Here is a 22,644-nt window from a genome sequence, read left to right as displayed (position 1 = left end):
GGAGATTTTATGTGATTTAGTGCAAAAGGGTAAGCGGCAGACATCACAAAGGGCATCACTATAGTAACAAAGGGACTTCTGTGAAGATGGCAAGAAAAGGTATAACCCAGGGAAACGGCGTGATCTGCATAAAATGCTGTGATAAGACAAGAACATTGAGGAGAAACAAGCAGGTGGCAGGCGTTCAGACGTGAGTGTGCATAGTGTAGATCCAGTGTAAGACATTAGTGGATAACTGAATGATGCTTTAAATGATCATTTATAGCTGTGAGATGAGCTTGTGCCACGATTGAGACATCAGATAGCAGACTTCCTTGAACAAGAACTGGCAAAATAAAGGGTTCCAGGGAACTGTGGGATATACATTTGAGCAGGAAGCAGTTTTAACTTCCTCACAGATACATCAAAAGAGTCTCCGGCATTTGGCCACCATTCTCTTTTCCACTCACTCCGAGCCATGTGAATAATTTCTCTAGGTGTTTCTGATGAGCTCTATACTCGCAGCTGTTTCACTCCTTGCACGACCACACAAAATATTCCACCTTAAAGACATTATGGTGTTTATAAGCACCATATGACAGTATGCAGTCTAAGTGTTTAGAAAAAAAGTGCTGGTAATGAATCATTGGATTCATTAGACAAATGTTATAGCCGTGACATAATTTTGAACTCCTCTGACATTTAACACTGCTTAAAACTATTCCTCAGAATGTGTGCATGTCTAAATTCTCATTATGTTCAAGTTACTCACATGTGGATTACTCCTCATCAGTTTATAGAAACCACAGCAACAGAAAGCAGTGGGGAGTTACAGACGTAACAGCAGGAGAGAAGCAAAGCGCTTTCTTTTCATTTAACAGAATTTATCTTTATGCAATGATATATTTTTACCCAATTCAAGACTGTTGCATGTTCTTATCTGGATGGTCATCATGTTTTTTTAATATTTAATCATTATTTAATTTGTTTTTTAAATCAAAACAGATTGTATATTTAAAAACACATCGTGTGCAATTGCTATGCTATTGTTATAACAGCTTTCACAGGTAGAATACATTTATATTTAGACATTTAGCAGACAGTTTATCCAAAGGGATTTATAAATGAATACATACAATAACTGCTTGATCAAACATGTAAAAGTGTTTAAATAAAATCTTTAAAAAATAAATTCTATAGCTTATTTTGGGTTGTTTCCTAGCTCAAACTAGGACCCCTTTTTTAAGCTAAAGTAAAAAATGTGCCAGAGTATGTGACGTGTTGTTTTTAGACCAAGAGTGCCTGAAAACATGTTTGGCTAGCATTTAAGTAAATGCCCATTAAAGCCAGAGTAAATGGAGGTTTGCTAAATCAATTCGGTATTTTTTTGCCCCCCCCCCCCCCCAAGGGAGTGCATGCAAAAAAAAACTTATGTAAACCTTGAATATGATGTTAGGTGCTTTGGATAAAAGCATGTACCAGTGCTTGTAAAGTTCATGTAAAATTAAATAAGAGACTTCAGGACAATTAAGATATTCTGGTATCAGTTCAGAAAAAGCATCACAAAATGAACATCACTTGCAGCGATGATGCTCCAATCAATATCCTCAGAATTATTATGCTTAGAAGATATTGACAGCACCTGCAACCACTTGTTCCATATTGCATTTCTCTGGCCTATTGTGTTTATTATTTCCAACAACCAAGCACTTGAACGTGATTTAATTTTGACTACAGAAGTGGGAAGTGGGGTCATTTCAAAACCATATTAAGGCAGAGTAATTATACTCTACATTGCACTAATGACAACATACTTATGAGTACACAGTTTGTTTGCCAAAAGAGTAGCCATGTAACTCATGTTTCCTAGGGTCAATTACTCCACTTAAAATCTAATTAGAGGAAATGAATGTAATGATTTTTATTATTTTATTTTTATGTGGAGGCCTAGATGAGGAAGCTCTAGCACAAACCACATGATAATTTAAATCAATAAAAGAGTGAGTTAGAGTGAGCTAAACAAGTTTTATGATTGTATTCTGGCACAAGTTCCTTTGAGAATTTGGTGTTGTAGTTGGTTTTTTCATTCTGTATTTTTGAAACCAGCAAAGACCAATGTGAATTGAGCTTGTCTTCTGAAGACCTGCATTCAGTTATTGAACTAAATGGTATCAGCACTGAACTGACTGGAGCTGAATAACATTATTTATTTTTATTTATAAGTTTGCATAATCGATTCTATTACTTTCATGTATAATGATAAATTAACATGAAATTAACTCTAATGTACATGTATAATAATCTGCTTTGAATCAATCTCTGTTATATAAAGTGCTATAAAAAAAAGGTAAATTGAGGCCACAGATCTTTAAAGGAAAGATAGTACAGACAGGTCACTGTAGTACCTCAGGTTGGAAACCAGTGATGTCCTGGTCATTGACACTTCTGAATCACTGAGTATTCTCCGCACTCTGTTTCATCCTTCACAAGTATCTCAGTGCTTTCAATTCATTTTGATAACAAAATGTGCATTAATAATCATTTTGTGACACTAATGTCTCTCTCATCATTACCCTGAAGCACATGGATGTAGTATATTTCAGTTATGTATGTTCACATAGAGGTTTTCCATAGGCAAGTGTGAATAAATCTAGATTTATATTCAAAGAGATGAGATAGCCTATGCTATCTGACATTTTATTCATATACAAAATGAATCGATGTAATCTTGGAATGCTAAACACTATCATGCTGTGTATGTTTCCTTCATTCTCGAAGCCGTGAACTGCTTTTTCCTACAGAAAGTCCAAGACCAATTCGTAAAGGTAATAACTTATGACGTGCCAGGAAACCCGTAATATGGACAAAGACATCCAGTTATCGCTGTAGCTATGCCGAATTAAAAAAAAAAAAACTTAAATGTGGTTAGGGTACGTGGGCTGGATTAGCTAACTTGCAGAATAAAAAAATCCTGATAATTTACTCACCCCCATGTTATCCAAGATGTCTCTCTTTCTTCTGTTGAAAAGAAATTCAAGTTTTTACGGAAAACATCCCAGGACTTCTCCATACAGTGAACTTTAATGGGGACCAATGGGTTGAAGGTCCAAATTGCAGCTTAAATGCAGCTTCAAAGGACTCCCAGCCGAGGAATAAGGGTCTTATCTAGTGAAAGGTTTTTTTTTTTTTTAGATAATAATTTATATACTTTTTAACCACAAGTGCTCACCTTGCACTAGCACCTTTCACGCATAACATAATGTGCTTCATGTGTGATGAAGGCGGAAGTACCGACTCAGTTTTTACAAAGCGAATGCGCAAAGAAATTCCCTGTACAAAAAACGGAAACAACGATTTTGGAAATTTTTAAGTTGCAGGAGAAAGTGAGTTTTTCACCCTATGATACTTTTTTAACCAAAGTACACAGACTAAGAACTAACCACATGTGTCCCTTCCAACATGATTATGAATTCATGGATGCGCATAGCAGAGCTAGTGTAAGATGAGCATTTGTGGTTAAATAGTATATACATTTGTAAAAGATTTACATTATCCTTATTATATATCACCATTATTATATATATATTTTTTTTGCATGAATTCACAATTGAGTAATTGGTTGTTTTTTTGTTATTTTGGGCATCTGGACATCATGCTGGCACTCTGTTTATAATTATTGCCTAACCTTTGATGATTTCATATCTCGCATGTTTCACATCAAATATATTCTGTCTCTTTATGCGCTGGGCCTTTTTTTTTTTGGAGCTAATCATGTCTGGTCTATATAGACATTTGCAAATCAAAGTGGTCTGTATAGACACTTATTTATAGTGTACATGTACCTCTACTTTCTGTTAAGTGTTTTTTTCTTTCAGAAAATTTTAACCTAAATTTTGAAGTAAATAAATATGATTGTGCTTAGGCTTCTTCTCTTCAGGACTCTGAATGCTGAATCAAAATCACACCATCATCTCATTGTTAAACCTTGTTGTGATGTACATGGAATGATTGTCATTTTATGTGAACTGATGTTTATTGCAATTCTTTTTTTTCAGGCTGAAAGGCTTGCACAAAGAGTTTGTTGAAATGGTTTTGGAATTGCTATCCTTGACATCCTTGTTAGTGACAAATCATATTACAGGCTCTGTTGTGACGGGCTTTGGTGTAACATATGAAAGGCTGTCTGTAGTTTTGGGCCTGTGGTGAAACGTGGGTCGTAGGTTTGTTGATGTATACAGTAAATAATGTTGTTTAAAAAAAATCATCCTCTCTGTATTAGTAATTCCTTTAGGATTATTTTTTAAGTGTATTGTCCTGAAAATGTGAATCTAAATAATCTTAAATCTAATAATTCTATTTAACAAATAAATAATAAAGCCAAAGTTAATAAAGAAGGATATATATATATATATATATATATATATATATATATATATATATATGTATATATATAATGTTTGCTTAGATTTTTTTTATATATATAAAATCTAAAAAGTAAATAATATATTACTTATGCTTTAATATTTTGCTTTACTTTCTAGTAAAAAATTTTGGTTAGCATTGAAGACATTTTCCATTTAGACATAATTAGTTCATAATTAAACCTCACTATCGGTTTTTGAAGCTGTTGAGTCACTTGGTTCAGTCAGTGCCAAAAGTCGTAATTCCCAGAAAACATGAAATGGACAAATTAATAATTTTTGTCCCGAGTTCAAGTACCCCAACTCTGCATACATATAATAAATGCCAAATAAACACCCCTATTCATTCTCAGTTATATATTTATTTGCTCATGTATTTGATTGTCTGTTTGCATATTTTAATAGTTTTTTTCTTTGACTGCAGTGAGATTTCCTGTAAGAATATTGAGAGGTTACAGTTAATTAAATAGAAAAGGGCTGATTTACTCTTAATATTAAGGTAAGGTAAGGTAGGTAATTCTGAGGGGGAACCATACCCCTCCCAAAGGGCCCAAAAAAGCTGCAATATCTTGTTTAATTCAAACACATTTTGATGTATACACTTCAAAACATGCCGTCCCTCTCGTATGAGTATGTAATAGTGAAGAGCTACTCTTTTATAAGGATGTTGTTTATGTTATTGGTGGTTATAAATTGGAATGATATTGACGTCTCCTCTGACCATTGATGAAAGAACAGGACTGCTTCTGGTTCACTCTTATTATAAAACCTGCTCAGGCTTTGCTCAGTGACTGCCATCTGAGGGGTCAGAAGCCAGACTGAGCTGTGCAAGATACAGAGGAGGAAAACATCTTAGTGGTTTTACGCATGTATTCATTCAGCGGCACTCTGAATGAAACAGGAATACTTCAATTTAAGGTACAAATAAAACCAGCAGTTGGAGATGAAACGTAATTATGTTGAAGTCCTAATTGGGAGAGAATCAGATTTGATCTGATTTGCCATGGAGTATGTTCAACAGGGACAAAAAAAAATCATTAGTGATACCTCTAATCTGAATCTTCTATCCATAATATTGCTTTCTTCAGTGACAAAGCCTGAATTAGGAGAGAAACATGCACAGATTAAGCATAATTTACAAATAAAATGAGCCCAAAACAGTTCTAAACAAATATGTCGGTGGATTTTAATGTGAGAGGACAGCAATGGGTGGCCTTTTTTTATTTTTTGGAGAAAGCATTATTATGGATTACAGTCTGGTAACGAAGGTCTAAAGTTAAAATTGCTCAATGAAGTATTTTTTTCCTATCAAAAACAGCTTTTCACTTGAAAACACATTAATTGATGGGCTGGAGTCGTAATTTGTATGTTCGTTCTATTTATTTATTTGTGCTATTTACACAAGGTTTGAGTTTTTTCAAGTTTTTAGGTGTCCAGGTACAGAAACCGAATAATCAAATGTTAAATAGCACTGCATAGCCTTCACTGTAAAAATTAAATATACAGTCAAACCAAAATGTATTCAGACACCTTCAACATTTCTCACATTATCACAGTTTATTTGCTTTAGTTTAGAAAATGGTAATAAAATGACAAGAACTCAAGAGTTAAACTGTCAGAACAAATTCAACTTGATAATGTCAGATAACTTTGATAGAAAGGTAATGGATTACAATCAACCAAAAATTCAGACAACTGTTAGTATGACAATATTTACACAACCATCAATACTTTGTTGTCCAATTACCAAGCAATGCTTTATTTTGTTCACTCTGTGGTGTAAAATATTTGCATTAGCAAGTAAAGAAAAACACTTAAGCAAAACATGGTCAGGTCAAAAGTGTCTGAATAATTTTTGGTCCCATTTATTTATTTTTTTAAAAACATTTTTCTGGTAGTCCACTGTATGAAGAATTTTTGGGTATAAATGCCACAGTTTATTTTGCTATACTCACTTACATAAATTAACTATAGTGAACTCTACTGAACTGACTAGTAAAAATTCTAATTCTAAATTCAAATCTGGTGTCTGAATCATTTTTGGTTCGACTGTGAATTCATTAGTGTTAAAACTACAAAGTAATTCAGTCAGGAGCAGTGAGTGATTGTTAATTAACATTAATGACACTGACAGCAGCTGGCAAAGTAGATGCAGTCACTTTAAGAGACAATGCATACATTATGATACACATCCAAATTCTTTCTCCACTGTTTACTCTCACTTAAGACATAAATTACAGTTTTTTCGAGATAATCTCTAAAATGGGTATTTTGACTTACGTATTGTATGTATTTGTCAGTACAAGAGCAAGAAGAGGCAAATTCAGTGTTTAAGCAATTTGAGATGTGTCTCTCTGCATGTGCCATGTGTGCACTGAACACCAGGAGCTGAATTGGTCTCTTTCATATCTTTCATCTATCTTTTCTGTTTGCATGTTTAAACTGTGATTTGTATTCGTTTCTTCAGGTGCAGGAGGATGTGAAGGAGAGCTTGGTTCTGTACTGCTGTCCGTAAGATGTAGCTCTCTGCATGCGCACCGAACTCAGTTGAGTTTTTTCGTCTTTTGTTTGAATGCTTTAAACTCTTTTTAATGTTTATATTGGCAAGGTTTAAAAACATATGCAAATGATAAGCTTTAGTGATGATGTGCAGCAGTGGCCCCTCAACTGTCATGAGTGTGTTTTTAGGCTGAAAGAAGAGCACAAATCCTAATGTAATCAAAGTGAATTTAGGATTATGTAAATGTCTATTCTGTTAGTGTAAGTGGGTTACACACGTAATGAATGAATAGAATCTTTTATTATAATAATTGTTAAATTAGCTTATTTTAATTAAGTACAAAACTGAGCAATCAGTGCAAACCATGCTAGCATAATTAGAACTCCTATATATCTCCTTCACAAATAATGAATTAATGCTTCTAACTGCTATTACAACTGCATGTGCTCAGTGTTTGATAGACACAGAAATGGACGTAGACAATAATATTCCACATTTACTGCTGTCTGCTTTTTATATTACAAAAGTTCTTGTTCCCACTCCCTATTCAGTAATGTCATATACAGTATATTCACCTGCACACATGCAAACACTTACAGGATAAACTTGACCATTCTGAATCCAAACGTTGCCACAAATAATCACACTACATTCTGCTGCCAGCAGTGAAACAAATGTGTTTCTCATGACAAGACATTTCATGTGTGCAGCCAGTGGTGTCATGCCCATTCAAAGTGAGGGGGCACGTGCCCCCTCAGATTTTTCCTCCCTGATAATTTTTTTGTCACAACTTTATTCTTATTATGCTCCATAATATACCAGAGCCTATAACGACTCAAATGTATTATTCTGGATGTGTAATAAATCGGTCAGCAAGCATCAGCCCGCCTCTTTTTCCTAATATGGTGTCTGTGTATCAAATTTAGAGCGCGTAGCGCTTTAGAATATTTGCTGTGTATATGTTCAAGGCAAGCAACTCACTCATCTCGCACGTTGAGCTGGCAGGCAATGTTTTACAGATGGTCTTGAAGTGGTAAGTGGGCAAAGCAACAAATCGGCATTGAATTATCTCTCTCATGTGCTCATAACTTCCGTTATTATTATCAGTTCACTTTACTTGCTCATGATTCGCAAGTACCGTATTTTCCGGATTATAAATCGCTCCGGGGTATAAGTTGCATCAGCCAAAAAATGCATCATGAAGGGGAAAAAGACATATATAAGTCGCATTTATTTAGAAATTTATTTAACAAAATCCAAGACCAAGAACAGACATTTAATCCGGAAAGGCAAGTTATTCAACTACACAGTAACGTTAGCACACAGAATAACAGGCTGAATAGGTGTCCGGTGTGTTAACGTAACACATTAACAGCTATTCAGCTACGCAATAGCATAAAGAACATATACCTGGGAGGCTGAATAGTCTAAATTAACATAACGTTAAGCCAGTGAGTCCAACAAGCAAGTTACCAGTAAACAAGTTCACTAAGCTCCCGCGATTTTCTTCATCCTTCCTGGGTGTCGCTTCTGAACAACTCCGCCAACTAGAGCGCCCTCTCGCGGCTGTAGACGGTAATGTTTCCTCTTGGTTCATCTCAGTCTGAATTAATTTAGATAAGTCGCACCTGATTATAAGTCGCAATGTCGCAGGACCAGACAAACTATGAAAAAAAGTGCAACTTATAGTCCGGAAAATACGGTAGCAACTTACAAATGAGGTACTACTTCTCATAATACAACAGTAATGCAGTAATACAAAATATATTATTATCATTAGTAAAAGAGTGTGGCAGTAAGATGATAGATTCAATGCCTCAATATTATTCAAATATTATGCCAGTAAGATTATATATATATATATATATATATATATATATATATATATATATATATATATATATATATATATATATATATAGCCTATATGACCACTAACACATGTTAAAATGAGCAGAACACTGAATTCTATTTGGTACCTACAGGTCATGATGCAGAGAAATATTTTGTCATTTTTTCAAAAGAAAAGGCCAGAAAGTCACAGCCCTAGTGTATCCTGTCAAGAAACTGAGAGGGCAGGTAAGCAATTTGTGGGATTTAGTGAGAATTCCTATTTAGTGGTAAGGGAAGAATAAGTATTGATTTGATGAATGAAAAAAAGTCAGCATTTATTAGTAGCCTATATGTAAGAAGCTTCATATGATTTAATTTCAGTTTTCAGTCAGACAGCCAAGGCTGTGAGGATTCTGCTCAGATTCTGAGTGTCACACAAAGCCATGAGATTGAAGGTGATTATGTCAGGGGGAAAGTCAAGGCTGTTCTTTGTGACAATTTGATACATAATATAAACATTCTATAAGACATCAAATTATTAAGCATTGTCTACTTTGCTGAAGCAGATGCTGATTTTGTCATCCCAGTTGAGCGTTTGGCAAGGGACAGGTACATAAGGAAAGGACCTATCCACAGGGAAGAAGACAGATATCCAAAAACTTTGCATGGAAGCAAACTCAGAAGTTTCAGCAAGTCATGGTTTGAGAAGTATCAGTGGTTAGAATACCACAAAACAAATGATTCTGCTTTTTTTTTCCATGTTCGAGTTTTTGGACACAGTACACACCATGACAAGTTTTCTGCTGAAGGGTTTAGGGATTGGAAGACTGCTTTGGAGACAGGGAAAGGCTTTGACTGACATAATGCAAGCCAACTACACAAAGACAACTTTCAAAAGTGGCAGATGTACTTGATAAATGATCCAGTTGATGCACAGCTGTCAGTACAGAAAGCAAACCAAATTGAGCTTAAAACAAAAGAAAGGCAGAACAGATTCCAGGCAGTCTTCAGGCTTGCAGACATAGCATCAACACTCGCCAGATTGAGATTGCCTTTTTGAGGCCATGATGAATCTGAAACGTCAAAAAACAAAGGTGTTTTCCAAGAAATAACAGGATTAGTGGCAAGGTATGATGATGTACTTCATGCCCACATTGAATTGGCCAAGAAAAACCCTAAAGGTGTGCCCAGTTACCTTTCTGCACAGAGTCAGAATGAAATGATTGGCTGCATTGCAAAAGAAGTCAGAGGGAAAATAATAGATGAAGTGAAGGAAGCAAAATTCTTTTCTGTGTGCCTCGACACAACTCCAGACTCAGCTAAACAGGATCAGTTGTTGGTCATTCTTCATTTTGTTGACAAAACAGCCAATATTTAGGAGTGCCTAATTGACATGGTGAACGTGAAAGAGACAACTGGTATTGGTCTTGCCAGGACTCTTGTGGAGACAATGGAGAAATACAACCTTGAAGTCAGCAATATCAGAGGACAGGGATATGATGGTTGTGCTGCCATGTCAGGAATATATAGGGGCATACAAGCGATCATGAAACAGACCAATGACAAGGCATATTTCGTGCATTGCTATGCCCATCGTATGAACCTTGTTGTAGTTGATATGTGTTGTAAAAATATACCCTCCCGCAACTTCTTTGGTCTCATTGAGCAGCTCTACGTGTTCATGGAAGGTTCCACCAAAAGACATAGCTTGTTCATTGATGTACAAAAAAGAGTTGATGGGAAATGACCCCGGGAGACCCAAGACACTGAAGTCCTTGAGTACAACAAGATGGGCAGCACGAATTGACAACTGCAGAGCACTTCTCATTACCATAGATTCTGTGGTGGAGACGTTGGATCGGATTCAGACAAGTGTTGCATTTGACAGGGACACATCAGGAACTGCAATGGCACTGAGAAGAGCCATTGATTTTGAATTCTGTTTCCATCTGGTGGCCTTAAGTAGAATTCTGTCGGTGACAGGTACACTTTCAAAATACCTTCAGGGTGAAGACATGGACATCTGCACAGCTATAGATCTTGTGAATGATTGCAAAATGGAGTTGTCTGTCTTGAGGAGGGATGAAGTTTTTAATGAGATGTGGAATGAAGCAGAAATGGTGGCATCAAAGATTGATGTTGAATGGGTGGAAAGAAGGCAACGAAAGGTTTCAAGGAGACTGGATGACAACTGGCAAAGCCAGACACAGATCAATCAAAAAGAGGAGGTGTAGGTTAATTTTTACTTTGCCACTCTTGACCTCTGCATTCAGAGCATAACTGAAAGGTTTAGCATTGAGAACCAACCTCTTCTCAAACACACAGCCTGCCTCACAAGACCATCTTTAGAGAAGATCCCAAACCTGAAACAGCTGTGTGCATACTACGAAGGGGATGTAAATTCAAATCAAGCTGAAATAGAATACAAACTCCTGATACACAGATTAAATAGAGAAAACACACCGCCCTGCAAGATGTTGGCTATTTATCAGTTCCTGCTTCAGAATGGTCTTGTTGAAGCATATCCTGAAATTAGCAAAATGTACCAGCTCATTATCACTCTGCCAGTCACATCATGCAGCAATGAAAGATGCTTCTCTGCGCTAAAATTCATAAAGAACAGATTGCGTACCACAATGTTGCAGGAAAGAATGGCTGATCTGATGGTTATTGCTGTTGAGGCAGAGAGGACCCAAGATGTGAACTTAGAGAGAGTGAGGGATTCCTTTTGGAGCCTTGCAGACAGACGTTAGGGTAGGCTTAAAAGTCCTCTAATTTGTGGTTTTATCATCTGTGTTTTAAGTTATTGGCATTGTGTATAGTCATATTTGTAAATTGATGCACCTGTAATTGTTGAGTGAAGAAGTTAAGATTGCACTATTTAAGAAAAGGGGCAGTATTGCATATCCTAATGTAGAAGTGAATGCCATTTTCAATATGTTTAACCATAACAGCACAAATAATTGACTTGAGCACTTCTGTATAAACATACAGGGCTGGCCCTACCACCAGACGTCCCAGAGGAATGGACTTTACCATGACCTTCACCCACCTGAGAAATGGTTTTGCAACAGTTGTTACCCAGAATCATAAATCCAATGGCTAGCTATAGCCCTTCTGTCTGGTTCATAGGTTAAATGTACAAGTTACAAGTTACTAGCTTTTCTGTTAGCTCATAAATTACTCTTTACAAGTTCCTTATTTAAAATATAATAATGAGCAGTGTAACTACAGTATTTCAATGATTTTACTAAAGTAATGTTACATATTAAATTTGATTTGATTACTTTTTTTTACATTTCTGTCAAATATTAATCATTTTCAAATAAAAGGGGTAGTGTTAATCTTATTCAGCACTGAAATCTGTCAAACTTCTTTCAAAGTCCTTCATCACATATTAATATTAATATTAAAATAACTTAATTTCAGAGCACCACAAAGTCAGACCTCAGCACCTTTATGTACCTTTAATGTAAGATCGTTCTTAGGCCACATACCAATTTAAAATCATAAAAACTGCAATGGTACTGTTTTTAAATCATGTGTAGGGTTGCTGCTAGCTCCGTTAAGGTATTTCTGTCCCTCCCAAACAGCATTGAAATGGTATGTTTAGCAGCCAGTATTAAAAAAAATTCAGGGGGAGAAACCCCCTGACCCCTCCTAACATGATCCATATCACCCGTCAGAAAACAATTGCAACGTCTCAGATTGTGCCCCCCCAGAATTTTGGCTTGCATGACGCCCCTGTGTGCAGCTCATGTTATAGAAACATCTCCAGGACCACCTGACACAACATATAAAGGCTTTTAATAATTTGTTTAAAGGCCATGTTGCAGGTTAACCATCACTTTTGATTAATGGGTACATAAATCACTCAAGATATGGATATCATTTTTAAAATGTCTCAAAAATGGTCTTAGAGACCTATTTTTTTAGGTTTTTGGTATTAACGTTTTTTTTACCCAACACGGTGATGACGTCACGTTGGGGAGAAGTCGAGGAAAGGTAGCCTCAGTCTAGTATGATGCCGCGTTCCAGGCAATCCGTAACCCATGTTTTTCCAACCTTAAACCCGTGAAAGTGCACTGGAACGGCAATCAAACCCGTGACTTCCCACCCATGAACTCGTGTCTCGTACTAGATCGATGTACTCCGAGTTCCGAGGTCACACAGCACGCGAAACAACGATGACAGCCCCTACGGATAATACTGCCTACGGATGCAGTGTTTATGTAAGTGGTACATGTTGAAAAAATGATTTTAGGTCAATGCAACGTTGCAATAAAATTAATAATCTAGTTACAATTCCTTGCGCTCAGAAAGTTTGGCGTAACTTGCCTGGAACGGTACAAAGTCGTTAGAAGTTAGTGATTACGAGCTCAAAAACCTTCCTGGAACGCAGCGAAGAGGTGGCAAGAGCCAACATGTATGATCCGCAGCCGTGTAATTTTGATCGAGCCAGTCGTGAGAGGGCAAATGAGGAATTGCCAAGAACTGATGTCCGTCAAAGCCTATGCATGGTCCGAGGAGAATTAGTGGAGAGTTGGTGAAGTGTCCTGGTGAGTTGCTATCATTTAGCATCGCAGCAATGAGCACTGGAGCTAGTCTACGAGCAGCAGTGCACAATAACGACACACACACACATATATATGTACACACACACATATATATATATATATACAGTGTTGGGGAGTAACTAGTTACATGTAACGGCGTTACGTAATTTAATTACAAAATAAATGTAACAGTAATCAGTTACAGTTACTAAGAAAAAATGAGTAATTAAATTACAGTTACTTATTAAAATTGTAACGATTACAAAGAGGATTACATTTGAATATTTACACACATCCACATACAGCTTATTTCTTTCCCAAATTGCACTAAGACATATGGCCCAATATCCGAGACGCGGAAAACACATTCGTAGAATCCAGTCATAAAAATGGAATTCAGCCTATAACGCGGACGCAATATGCCACATTTTGGACGAATAAATCAAAAGTAGGTCAATTGCAGGCCGAATATACTAAAGCGATTATTTCCGATAATCCGCCATTCGATAATTAAATCTCTAATAAATCATGAATCGGTTAGTCGTGACTGGCAATGGTTGGGCTCGCGCGCTCTCCGCGCCTCCGCCGAACGGTTTGGATCAGACTCCGAGTAATCAGTGCGAGAGAGAGGGACCGGAGTGAACTGTGTAAGCGCACAGCTGGAGCAGAGAAGCGACACTTCTGTTCAGGGTTTCAGGTGCAGGTCAGTTTCATCTGTAAAGATGCTATTGTAGTTTTGTCTTTGTTTACTTAGTCAAGCAGCAGCAGCACATTGCTCGCAATCACTCAAAATACTGTATAAACGATGTCATTATTATCTATTGTAATGTTACAGTAGTAATTTAGTAGACAAATCATCATATTTTATCATAGGTTTAGGGGGAGCTAGTGCATACAAAAACACAACCCTTAGGGAAATTAATATAGCCTATGGTATGGCACTAACCGTGGTTTAACTATGGAATTTGTAGTAAAAATAAATACAAGTGGTAATTCATTTGCCAAAAAAACAAAATTGCACTTACAAAACATGGTAAAAGTCAAATAAAAATCTTCAGTATTAAAGTCATGAGAGAGATGGGTGGATAATGGAAGTGAAGGTGCAGTTCAGGAGAGAACTCTTAATTACGTTGCAAGTCCCCCAACCTAAGGATTCAAATCTTTTTCATGTCAGGTCCAAAAAAAAGAAAATAGGGTTGTCCATGTTTCAGAATGGGTTGTGGGTGTATGAGTGTGAGATTTCCCAGCCTATTTTTTTTCCCAGTCCGCCCCTCATGGAAATTAATCTCTAGAACAGTCACTTCATGAGCATTTTTTACTTATTTTGAGAAACTATCATCATATCATATACAAAGAGACAGCAGTGTTTCAGAAAGACACCAATGTTTCAGGAGTTTAGTACACAAAATAGGACAAATGCTTATTAGATAACCGTATTTGAGTTGATGTATATGCTTTTATTTTTTTATTAACTATTTTTCCCCAAACCATTGTTAGATGCAGTTAGATGCCGGTAGTTATGCAAAGATTTGGATTCAAAAACAGTATCTATAAACTATTTCTTTTGATTTTAAATCTGCTTTGAACTTCAGATCAATCTAAAGGCAGTACTAAAGTCTGATTGTGTGGTGGATGTGTTCAAATGTGATCATCTTAATTCAGGTGATGAAGGATGGTGAAAGTCTGACAGTATTGAGCACTACTTTAAGGTTAAACCTGCATGGTGTAAAATGGTTGAAGATGATTAACAGTTGCAAATTAACATTCATTAGAAATTTATAAAAGTAATCAAAATGTACTCAAAAGTAATTAGTTACATTACTTTATTAAAGTAATTAAAAAAGTTACACTACTATTACATTTTAAATAGGGTAACTTGTAATCTGTAACCTATTACATTTCCAAAGTAACCTTCCCAACACTGTATATATATATATGTACACACACACACACATATATATATATATATATATATATATATATATATATATATATATATATATATATATATATATATAATTTTATTTATTTTTTACTGTCATTGAGTAGCACCGAGTAAAAAAAAAATCTACGTTTTCTTTATATCTAGTGGCAGTGATCATGACGTTAGTTCAGATAAGTACCGGTAACCTTTTTCATAGTGTCGTAGTACTGGTAAACTTTGTCTTTGTCATCTAGAAATAGAAGGCATCATGTTTGCTATATGGACGTTTCTAAGCGTTTATCTCGTACTCCGGTGAAAATGTTGTTGCAAACGTAGCCGCGTGTCTGTCGCTGTGTTTGGCAGGTGCTTGTGTGGGCGGTGCTGTCCCATCGAAACTGCGCTGAAAAGCTTGTGCTGTATGGAAGTGAGTGTGTTTGGGTCGCTGTTGGTCGATATCTCTCTATCTATCTGTCTGTTTATTTATCTATATATGTAGTCTATCTATCTATCTATCTATCTATCTATCTATCTATCTATCTATATATATATATATATATATATATATATATATATATATATATGTATGTATTTATCTATAAACTACGCTATCTGAATACTCACGTCTACTACTCGTCTCTCTAGTCACTCTCAATGCTCTCAAGGCGGCTTTGGTAAATTCTCTCCCCAACGTGACGTGATGCAATGCATTGTGGGTGAAAGGAGACCGCTGTAAGATAGTACGTACTTTTTCGTATTATTTTCCGTTTTGTGATACCCAACAACATAAAATACAATGGATAACAGTTTAAATGTTTATTACCAACAAGCAAATTGCACAAATTTGTTAAAAAATTAACCTTGCAACACGGCCTTTAAATTACAACCACACAGAAAATACAGGCTTTTGTCATAAAGATTCAAAAGAAATTATCAAACTGCAGCTGGTTTTCCATGTAAAACATTTGGACTTTGTTGCTACACATCCTATACTTGCATGTCTTTTTAATTAATACATGCAAACAATGTTTTATGATATTTTTTCAGCTGTTTTTGGAAATCCTTCGAAGAAGAATTGCTGATAGATCACCAATAGGACACATATAAAAATATATAATGTATGACCGAATAAAAAAGAAAAAAAGAAATCATAGAAGTTCAAAACTTGACATTTTCAAATGCATTTATCATCTTTGAAAGATATATATAACATTGAATTGACAGGCACAGAGGAAACAGGCACAAGATTGACAATTTTTAGTGTCACCTCATAAATGAGCGCCACCTTTATCATTTCATTTAAGACCAAAACATCTTCACATCTATAGAAATCACAAAACACTTAAAGCTGTAAATTATGCCCACTGCAACTGGAAAGTGAGAAATTCATTCTCGCAGAGCTGTGAGAATCCAGGAAGATGTTTATATCTCACTCACAGCGTGCCATGGGCAAACACCGTCCCACACACGCACAGACGTCACACAAGATTCAAATAGCAACATAGAGGGATTTAACGCATCAAAAATAACTGTGCAACAATAATTTTGGTTCTTCTATTCAATGGTATATGTAAAATCCTCTTTTTCAGTAGTTAAAAGCAAAATACCCACTAACTGGACAACAGTATCCTATAAGGATGATGCAAAACAACAGAAGTCTCCATTGTGTTACCTTGGTGAGCCAGACAAATGGCATGATTTCTGGCTTCTTCTAGATACAATGGTACAACTTGACAAATCTCATTCGGACTAAGTGTGCTTTCAGTGTATTTTTAGACTGACTGATGGATACCAATAGATGAAAGCATGAGATTATGTGAACGCTGTTTTATTACAAACTTTTCCCAGAGCACTGCATCTGTCATGATGACATAAAAAAAAAGAATCACATTTAGTATACTCAGTATATAATAGTCTTTTTACACACAATGACTGTTTAAATTTATCCAACCAAATTTGAATGTTTTCCTTATCATGCCATCTTTTTCTTTATATTTTAATATGTGTGAATATATCAGGGTTTGGATGTGGTCATTCTCCATCTTCTTAAGCTTGCCTTTAGTGTTTTAACATCACAGTAAATCACCTGAAATTACAGCCAACCTTGATATCTGGTTGCGTGTCCATTTGGATATAAGCATTTGTGCTACAACGTGTTGTTCCAAGCATAAGTACTACTTATGTATATTATTTGATATTGTGCTCTGAAAAATGTAATAGATTTTGAAAACTATTAAGTTAATAGCAGTTTTGTTTTTCTTTATTATAATATGTTAATAGCTGATGAATTCTTAATCTCATACTGTGACAAAAACCCCACAGAATAAATCAATACACTAAAATCATGGCTAATGTTGCTTTGGCACAATGTAATTGGTACTGTTGCTGAGGTAATTAAAGATAAAATTTGATATTTTGGAATTTAGGAAGGAATTTGTAAGATCTTTTACAAATTCAGAACAGACATTAACTGATGTCATGCACAAAGTACAACACTTTCATGTTTAAAAAATGCATGAGAGAAAAAGGAGGATCAGTTAAGAAAAGAAATGTAGTAATCAGAAAACTACCCTTGTGACTCAAAGGTAGTAGATATTAGGAAATGCATCCTACAGTCTACAGTCACACCATGTGCAAATCATTTCCCCCATTTTACCCAAGATGGAATGTTTCTACAGTTAGTATGAATGCAAATAGTCAGTTTCTAAATGTTGCCCCAGATGGCTGCCTGTGCTATTAGTAAGCAAGTAGCAATTTAGCAGGCAATTTTAGCCAAAGCTACTTAAATTGTGCATTACAGGGACCATTGGCAGCTCCTCGGTTAAAGGCCTTACTCAAGGGCACAATATCTGTGGTAATGAAGCCAGTTACCTTCCGATTACCAACTCCATTACTGTATTTGCATCGTATTAGTATAGTACAGTACATTAAGACCTGGTCCAGGCAGATAGACCATTTGATAAATAGGTTTTGTTCAAATGCCCACAGTTTTTGCACAGTTTCAAGACTTGTTCCATTGCATAAATATGCAAAAACCAACGACAATAGCTAGCACTGTCAGATAAAGGCTAGTGGTCAAAAATTCACAGTTATTATGTGTGCGAGATCGATTCCTATCTATTTGGTGGTGCAAGAAGGATCGTAAGCTCAAATCTGAGACATGGCCACCTGATAAATTTATAGTCTATACTAAAACTGGTTGCAGTACGTAAAAAGGAGCCCAGATTGGTTGGTCCAGAAGAGAGCATTCTGTAGTAGCTGTTACAAACAACATCATAAGCATCTAAAGCTTTGTATATTATACATTTCGCCTCTATAATCACCCCCAAAAAATATTCAGAGGGATACAAATATTAAACAGTAATTAATTTTGCTATATCTATATTTACATCACCTGACATCTAAAAATACCGTAAACATTATTGATAGACTGTAACAATATTCATACATTTAATACAGTGCTGCTTGAGAATTACTCATGCATTGAGATTAAATATGGCAAATTACCAGAAAAACCACATTCATAAATAAAACAAACAAATAAGCCCCTGATATGAAATTATTATGGTGCAACAGAAGCTGTCAAAATGAGAATATCATTGAATAATAGGCTAGCTGTTTCAGGTAAATATTATAAATTAGCCCCCCAAAAATCTAATTCAGTAGTTTACAACCTGAAATAAAAATAAACATCTTCTGTATTCGCTCATATAATTTTGTTTGTGATGAGGTGCTATTAAAATGGCACTTCAAAGGCAGTAATACTGTACACTATATAATTTTAGCCCCAATTTACTATCAAGAAAGTTTGATATTCCGAGCTGATTTCAGAACACATATATTATTGCTTTAATTTGTCATGCATTTTCATTATTTTTCTTTTCTCAAAGAACACAGGTTTAGGTGTAATTTTCTTAAGATGGAGAGGGCTAAATGTAAGTTGTGGGTGGGACAAAAATGAGAAATAACTAGGATTAGAGGGATGATCCATAACAGTGCTTTCACTTGCAAATATGAGTTTATAAAAACAATGGCATAATAAAATAATAATCAGAACGGCAAAATCTTGGGTGCTTCCTTAGGATTGCTGGATGGCATTGCTCTTGACTATACGGCCAATTAGAGGTAGTGCTCTGAGTTCCGCACGGAAGCTGTGATTGAGCCAGCAGTATATAAAGGGGTTGTAGCAGGTAGAGCTCATGGCCAGCCAGTGAAAGGTAAAGTAAAGGGCATTGTTAGCCTGGATCACTTTGCTTGAGAGCAGCACAACGTAACAGTTTAGAGGAAACCAACAGACTGCAAACACGGCCACCACTGCTATTAACATTTTCAAAGTCGTCTTCTTCCTTCTGCGATGTGCGGCCGACTGAGCCAGCGTGACATCACCGACAGCGTTCTGGAACCAAACCTTCTTAGCCACCACAAGGTAGGATAAGGAGATAATGGCTAAAGGCAATAAATAGAGCAGGACGAATGTGGCAAGATCCAGATACTTCCAGAAGAGATCAGAGGGGTGAGGAAAGCTCGGTAGACATACCATTCGTACTCTGTTATTGCTAAAAGGGAAAAGAAGAAACATCTTTTAAAAATGAACATTTTCTCTCCCTCGAGATGTTCTCTCCAGAACAGATTTTAGGATTATATCAGTTAATCCTCACCAGTGGATTCTCTGAATGAGAGTCCAGACAGCTGATAAAAACATCACAGAAATCCACATGACTCCAGTCCTTCAATTAATGTTTTGTGAAGTAAAAGGCTGCATGTTTGTAAGACACAAATTAATCATTAAGGTATTTTAACCTCTGGCTCTCCATGCCTGACTGCAAACACTTCCAATGAATGGAAGGTATCCTTGCTTGAATGCTGCTTTTTCAACATTTTAGAATTTAACTGAGTTTCTTGTGCCACTACACAGAGAACAAAATTTTCTCATGATGGCATTATAACAATCATTATTGAAACATTTAAAATGTCAAAATAATATTTCAATCATGACAACTCTCTGAAGATTTTAGAATAGTGATAAATGTGAGAGTGTTAATGTATTTGGTCTTGGCGGATCAGATCTGCTATGCTGCTGTTGAATTGCTGCTGCTGTTGGCTATTGCTGTAGATTATTGTTGCTGCTGCAAGCAAGTACAGGAGCTTTCTACTGCCAATGCATATGTTGATACGGTGCCATAAGTATTTAAGACATACAGTAATAACCATAAAATAAACCATAGCAAAGAAAGAAAGAAAGAAATGTCGTACATAAATTGAAAGCGCAGCAGTTTCTGGTAGATGGCATGAGGTAGAGAGAAGCAGGACCCCATGACCCAGATTACACCAATCCAGGCTATGCCCTGAAGCCGAGACATCCTCTGTTTCATTGGATGCATCACCACCTGATGGACAACAATAATCACCAATCATGACTGCACACTGGCACGCACTGATTCATTAAGTTTTAATAAGAGTATGAAAAGTTATTCACTTTAAATGTTTCATTGTAAATTACAAATGGTTGCATGTGTCTGTTTGTATGCATACTTACCTGGTGTCTATCAATAGCAATAGCAACCAGTGTGAGAACAGAGACATGAACAGAACAATACTGTGCAAAGCGGCTCACATGGCACATCGCCTTCCCAAACACCCATGTACTGTAAACAAACCGAACCTGAAAGAACACATATGCGACAGAGTGGCCTTGGATCAAGAGGCGTGTAAGAATTAAAAATCATGCACATGCTCACCCCTACACACTTACAGAGAGATGAATCGTGCACTTCCTTAGTCATTACTATACAATTAAGAGTAATGATAGAGATAATGTGCACATGTGGCTGTTCATACGCGCAGTTGCCGTGACTTTGCCAAGTAAGCCAAGTAATGTTCTTGGATCAACATCTTTTGTTGATCCTGGATCAACAATACTGTCCAAAAATATAGACCAATCCCAATCCCTACCCATAATTTATTCCTAAAATCAGAGGGAATTGATAACTGTTTAGCAAGGGTGTAGAAGCACCTAACACTGATTTTAAGCCCAAAACAGATATTTACTGAAAAGGTATCCCTCAATTCTGATGGTTGATTGGAATGTTCTACTTGTCATACTTGGTGAAATCACACTCATAGCACACACACACACACACACACACACACACACCAGAGATATAATGCAGCTTAACCATACCAAGGCCTTAACCATGTCTTGAACGCTGGGGGTTATCATTTACACATGTAAATTAATTGTACCATACCTTCAGTTTAAAATGGCCATATTTGAGAAAAAAAGAAGAGTCGTTTGCATAATGGGGGGCTTGGGCTAGAGACTTCTACTTGCCCACCTTCTTTACAAATGCTCAGGAGACAAAATAGACTGATTATAAAACTGACTGAAATAATAAACGAATGAAACCCATGTTCAATTCTCAAAGGTGTATTTATGTTTTTAATGGGCTTTTTTATTATTATGACTAGTCCAAAAATGTCAAAGTGGCATAAAAAAAATACTTAAAAATACTTGAAAAATAAAATACTTGAACCATGTATGACTGTACAACAAACTTAATCATATTCAATATTTACTTTCAAAAAAAAAAAATCAGGACAGATAACACAATTATAATAAAAATGTTACATTTAAAAACTGACTTTAGATATTTTTTAAATTAGTTTAACGATAATAAACATATATATGTAGGCCTATACAAGTGCAATTATTGTAAACTTACCAGAGTAAAAGGCGTGTTGAGGAGAGTTATAAGAATGTCAGCAATGGCTAAATTCATGATGAATAAACTTGTCACTGAGTGCATCCGTTTATTCTTAATGACAACGTGACAAACCACCACGTTTCCGAATAGCGAGATGATGATAATAACAGAATATGCGACGACGAGCAGGGCTCTGATGGTCGGTCTGTGGGATTCAGACTCGTAATTCGCTCCTCTGTCGTACATCGCGTCCAAAGAGAAATTAAAATACATGGAGAAATTCTGCAAGATAAAGAACTGCGAGAAGAAATCCACGGATGTGTTTGTGAAAGTCATCGTAACAAGGTTGCGGTCGCAGTCTCAAAATCAGCAGAGCGCAGTTCTGATCCACTTTTGGACAGTTTAGTGATGTTTGGCTCAGCCTTCTGCGAGCCAGACACTCGAGCGCAGCATCAAGTGAAGCTGATTGCACGGTAGTCACAGTTATTAGTGATTCACAACAACCCCTGGCGTGATCAATCACGCGCTTCGCTCTAAGCACTGTCACCTCTCTCTCTCTCTCTCTCTCTCTCTCTCTCTCTCTATCTATCTTTCTTAAACAAAGCGACCAATATATGTGACCCTGGACCACAAAACCAGTCCTAAGTCGCTGAGTTATATATGTAGCAATTGTAGAGTTAAGTGGTTCTAACTTAACGTATAAACACAGAGACACAAGTCCAACGTGTGC

General features: G+C 36.2%; 1 protein-coding gene across 1 annotated transcript; it reads right to left on the bottom strand.

Moving 5' to 3' along the window:
• Positions 1–19,005: 19,005 nt before the first annotated feature.
• gpr83 (G protein-coupled receptor 83) lies at positions 19,006–22,346 on the bottom strand. Its single transcript, XM_059549244.1, has 4 exons — positions 21,933–22,346; positions 20,747–20,872; positions 20,464–20,597; positions 19,006–19,766 (listed from the first exon to the last, which is right to left on the bottom strand). The coding sequence occupies exons 1-4, from the start codon at positions 22,248–22,250 to the stop codon at positions 19,289–19,291; spliced, it is 1,056 nt and encodes a 351-aa protein (XP_059405227.1). The 5' UTR covers positions 22,251–22,346; the 3' UTR covers positions 19,006–19,288.
• Positions 22,347–22,644: the final 298 nt, after the last annotated feature.

This window comes from Carassius carassius, chromosome 5 (genome assembly GCF_963082965.1).
Source record: "Carassius carassius chromosome 5, fCarCar2.1, whole genome shotgun sequence".
In the NCBI taxonomy this organism is placed as follows: Eukaryota; Metazoa; Chordata; class Actinopteri; order Cypriniformes; family Cyprinidae; genus Carassius; species Carassius carassius.
Note: the sequence above shows the minus strand (reverse complement) of the source record. Positions and strands in the feature narration are given on the sequence as shown.

What these genes read in the sequence shown, in the direction of transcription:
- gpr83 (XM_059549244.1), bottom strand. Translation starts at nt 22,250, where the DNA reads ATGACTTTCACAAACACATCCGTGGATTTCTTCTCGCAGTTCTTTATC. An exon ending in TCAACACGCCTTTTACTCTG is followed by an intron (nt 20,873 to 21,932) that starts GTAAGTTTACAA and finishes GTGTTCTTTCAG; the next exon opens with GTTCGGTTTGTTTACAGTAC. An exon ending in TTGCTATTGATAGACACCAG is followed by an intron (nt 20,598 to 20,746) that starts GTAAGTATGCAT and finishes GTTGTCCATCAG; the next exon opens with GTGGTGATGCATCCAATGAA.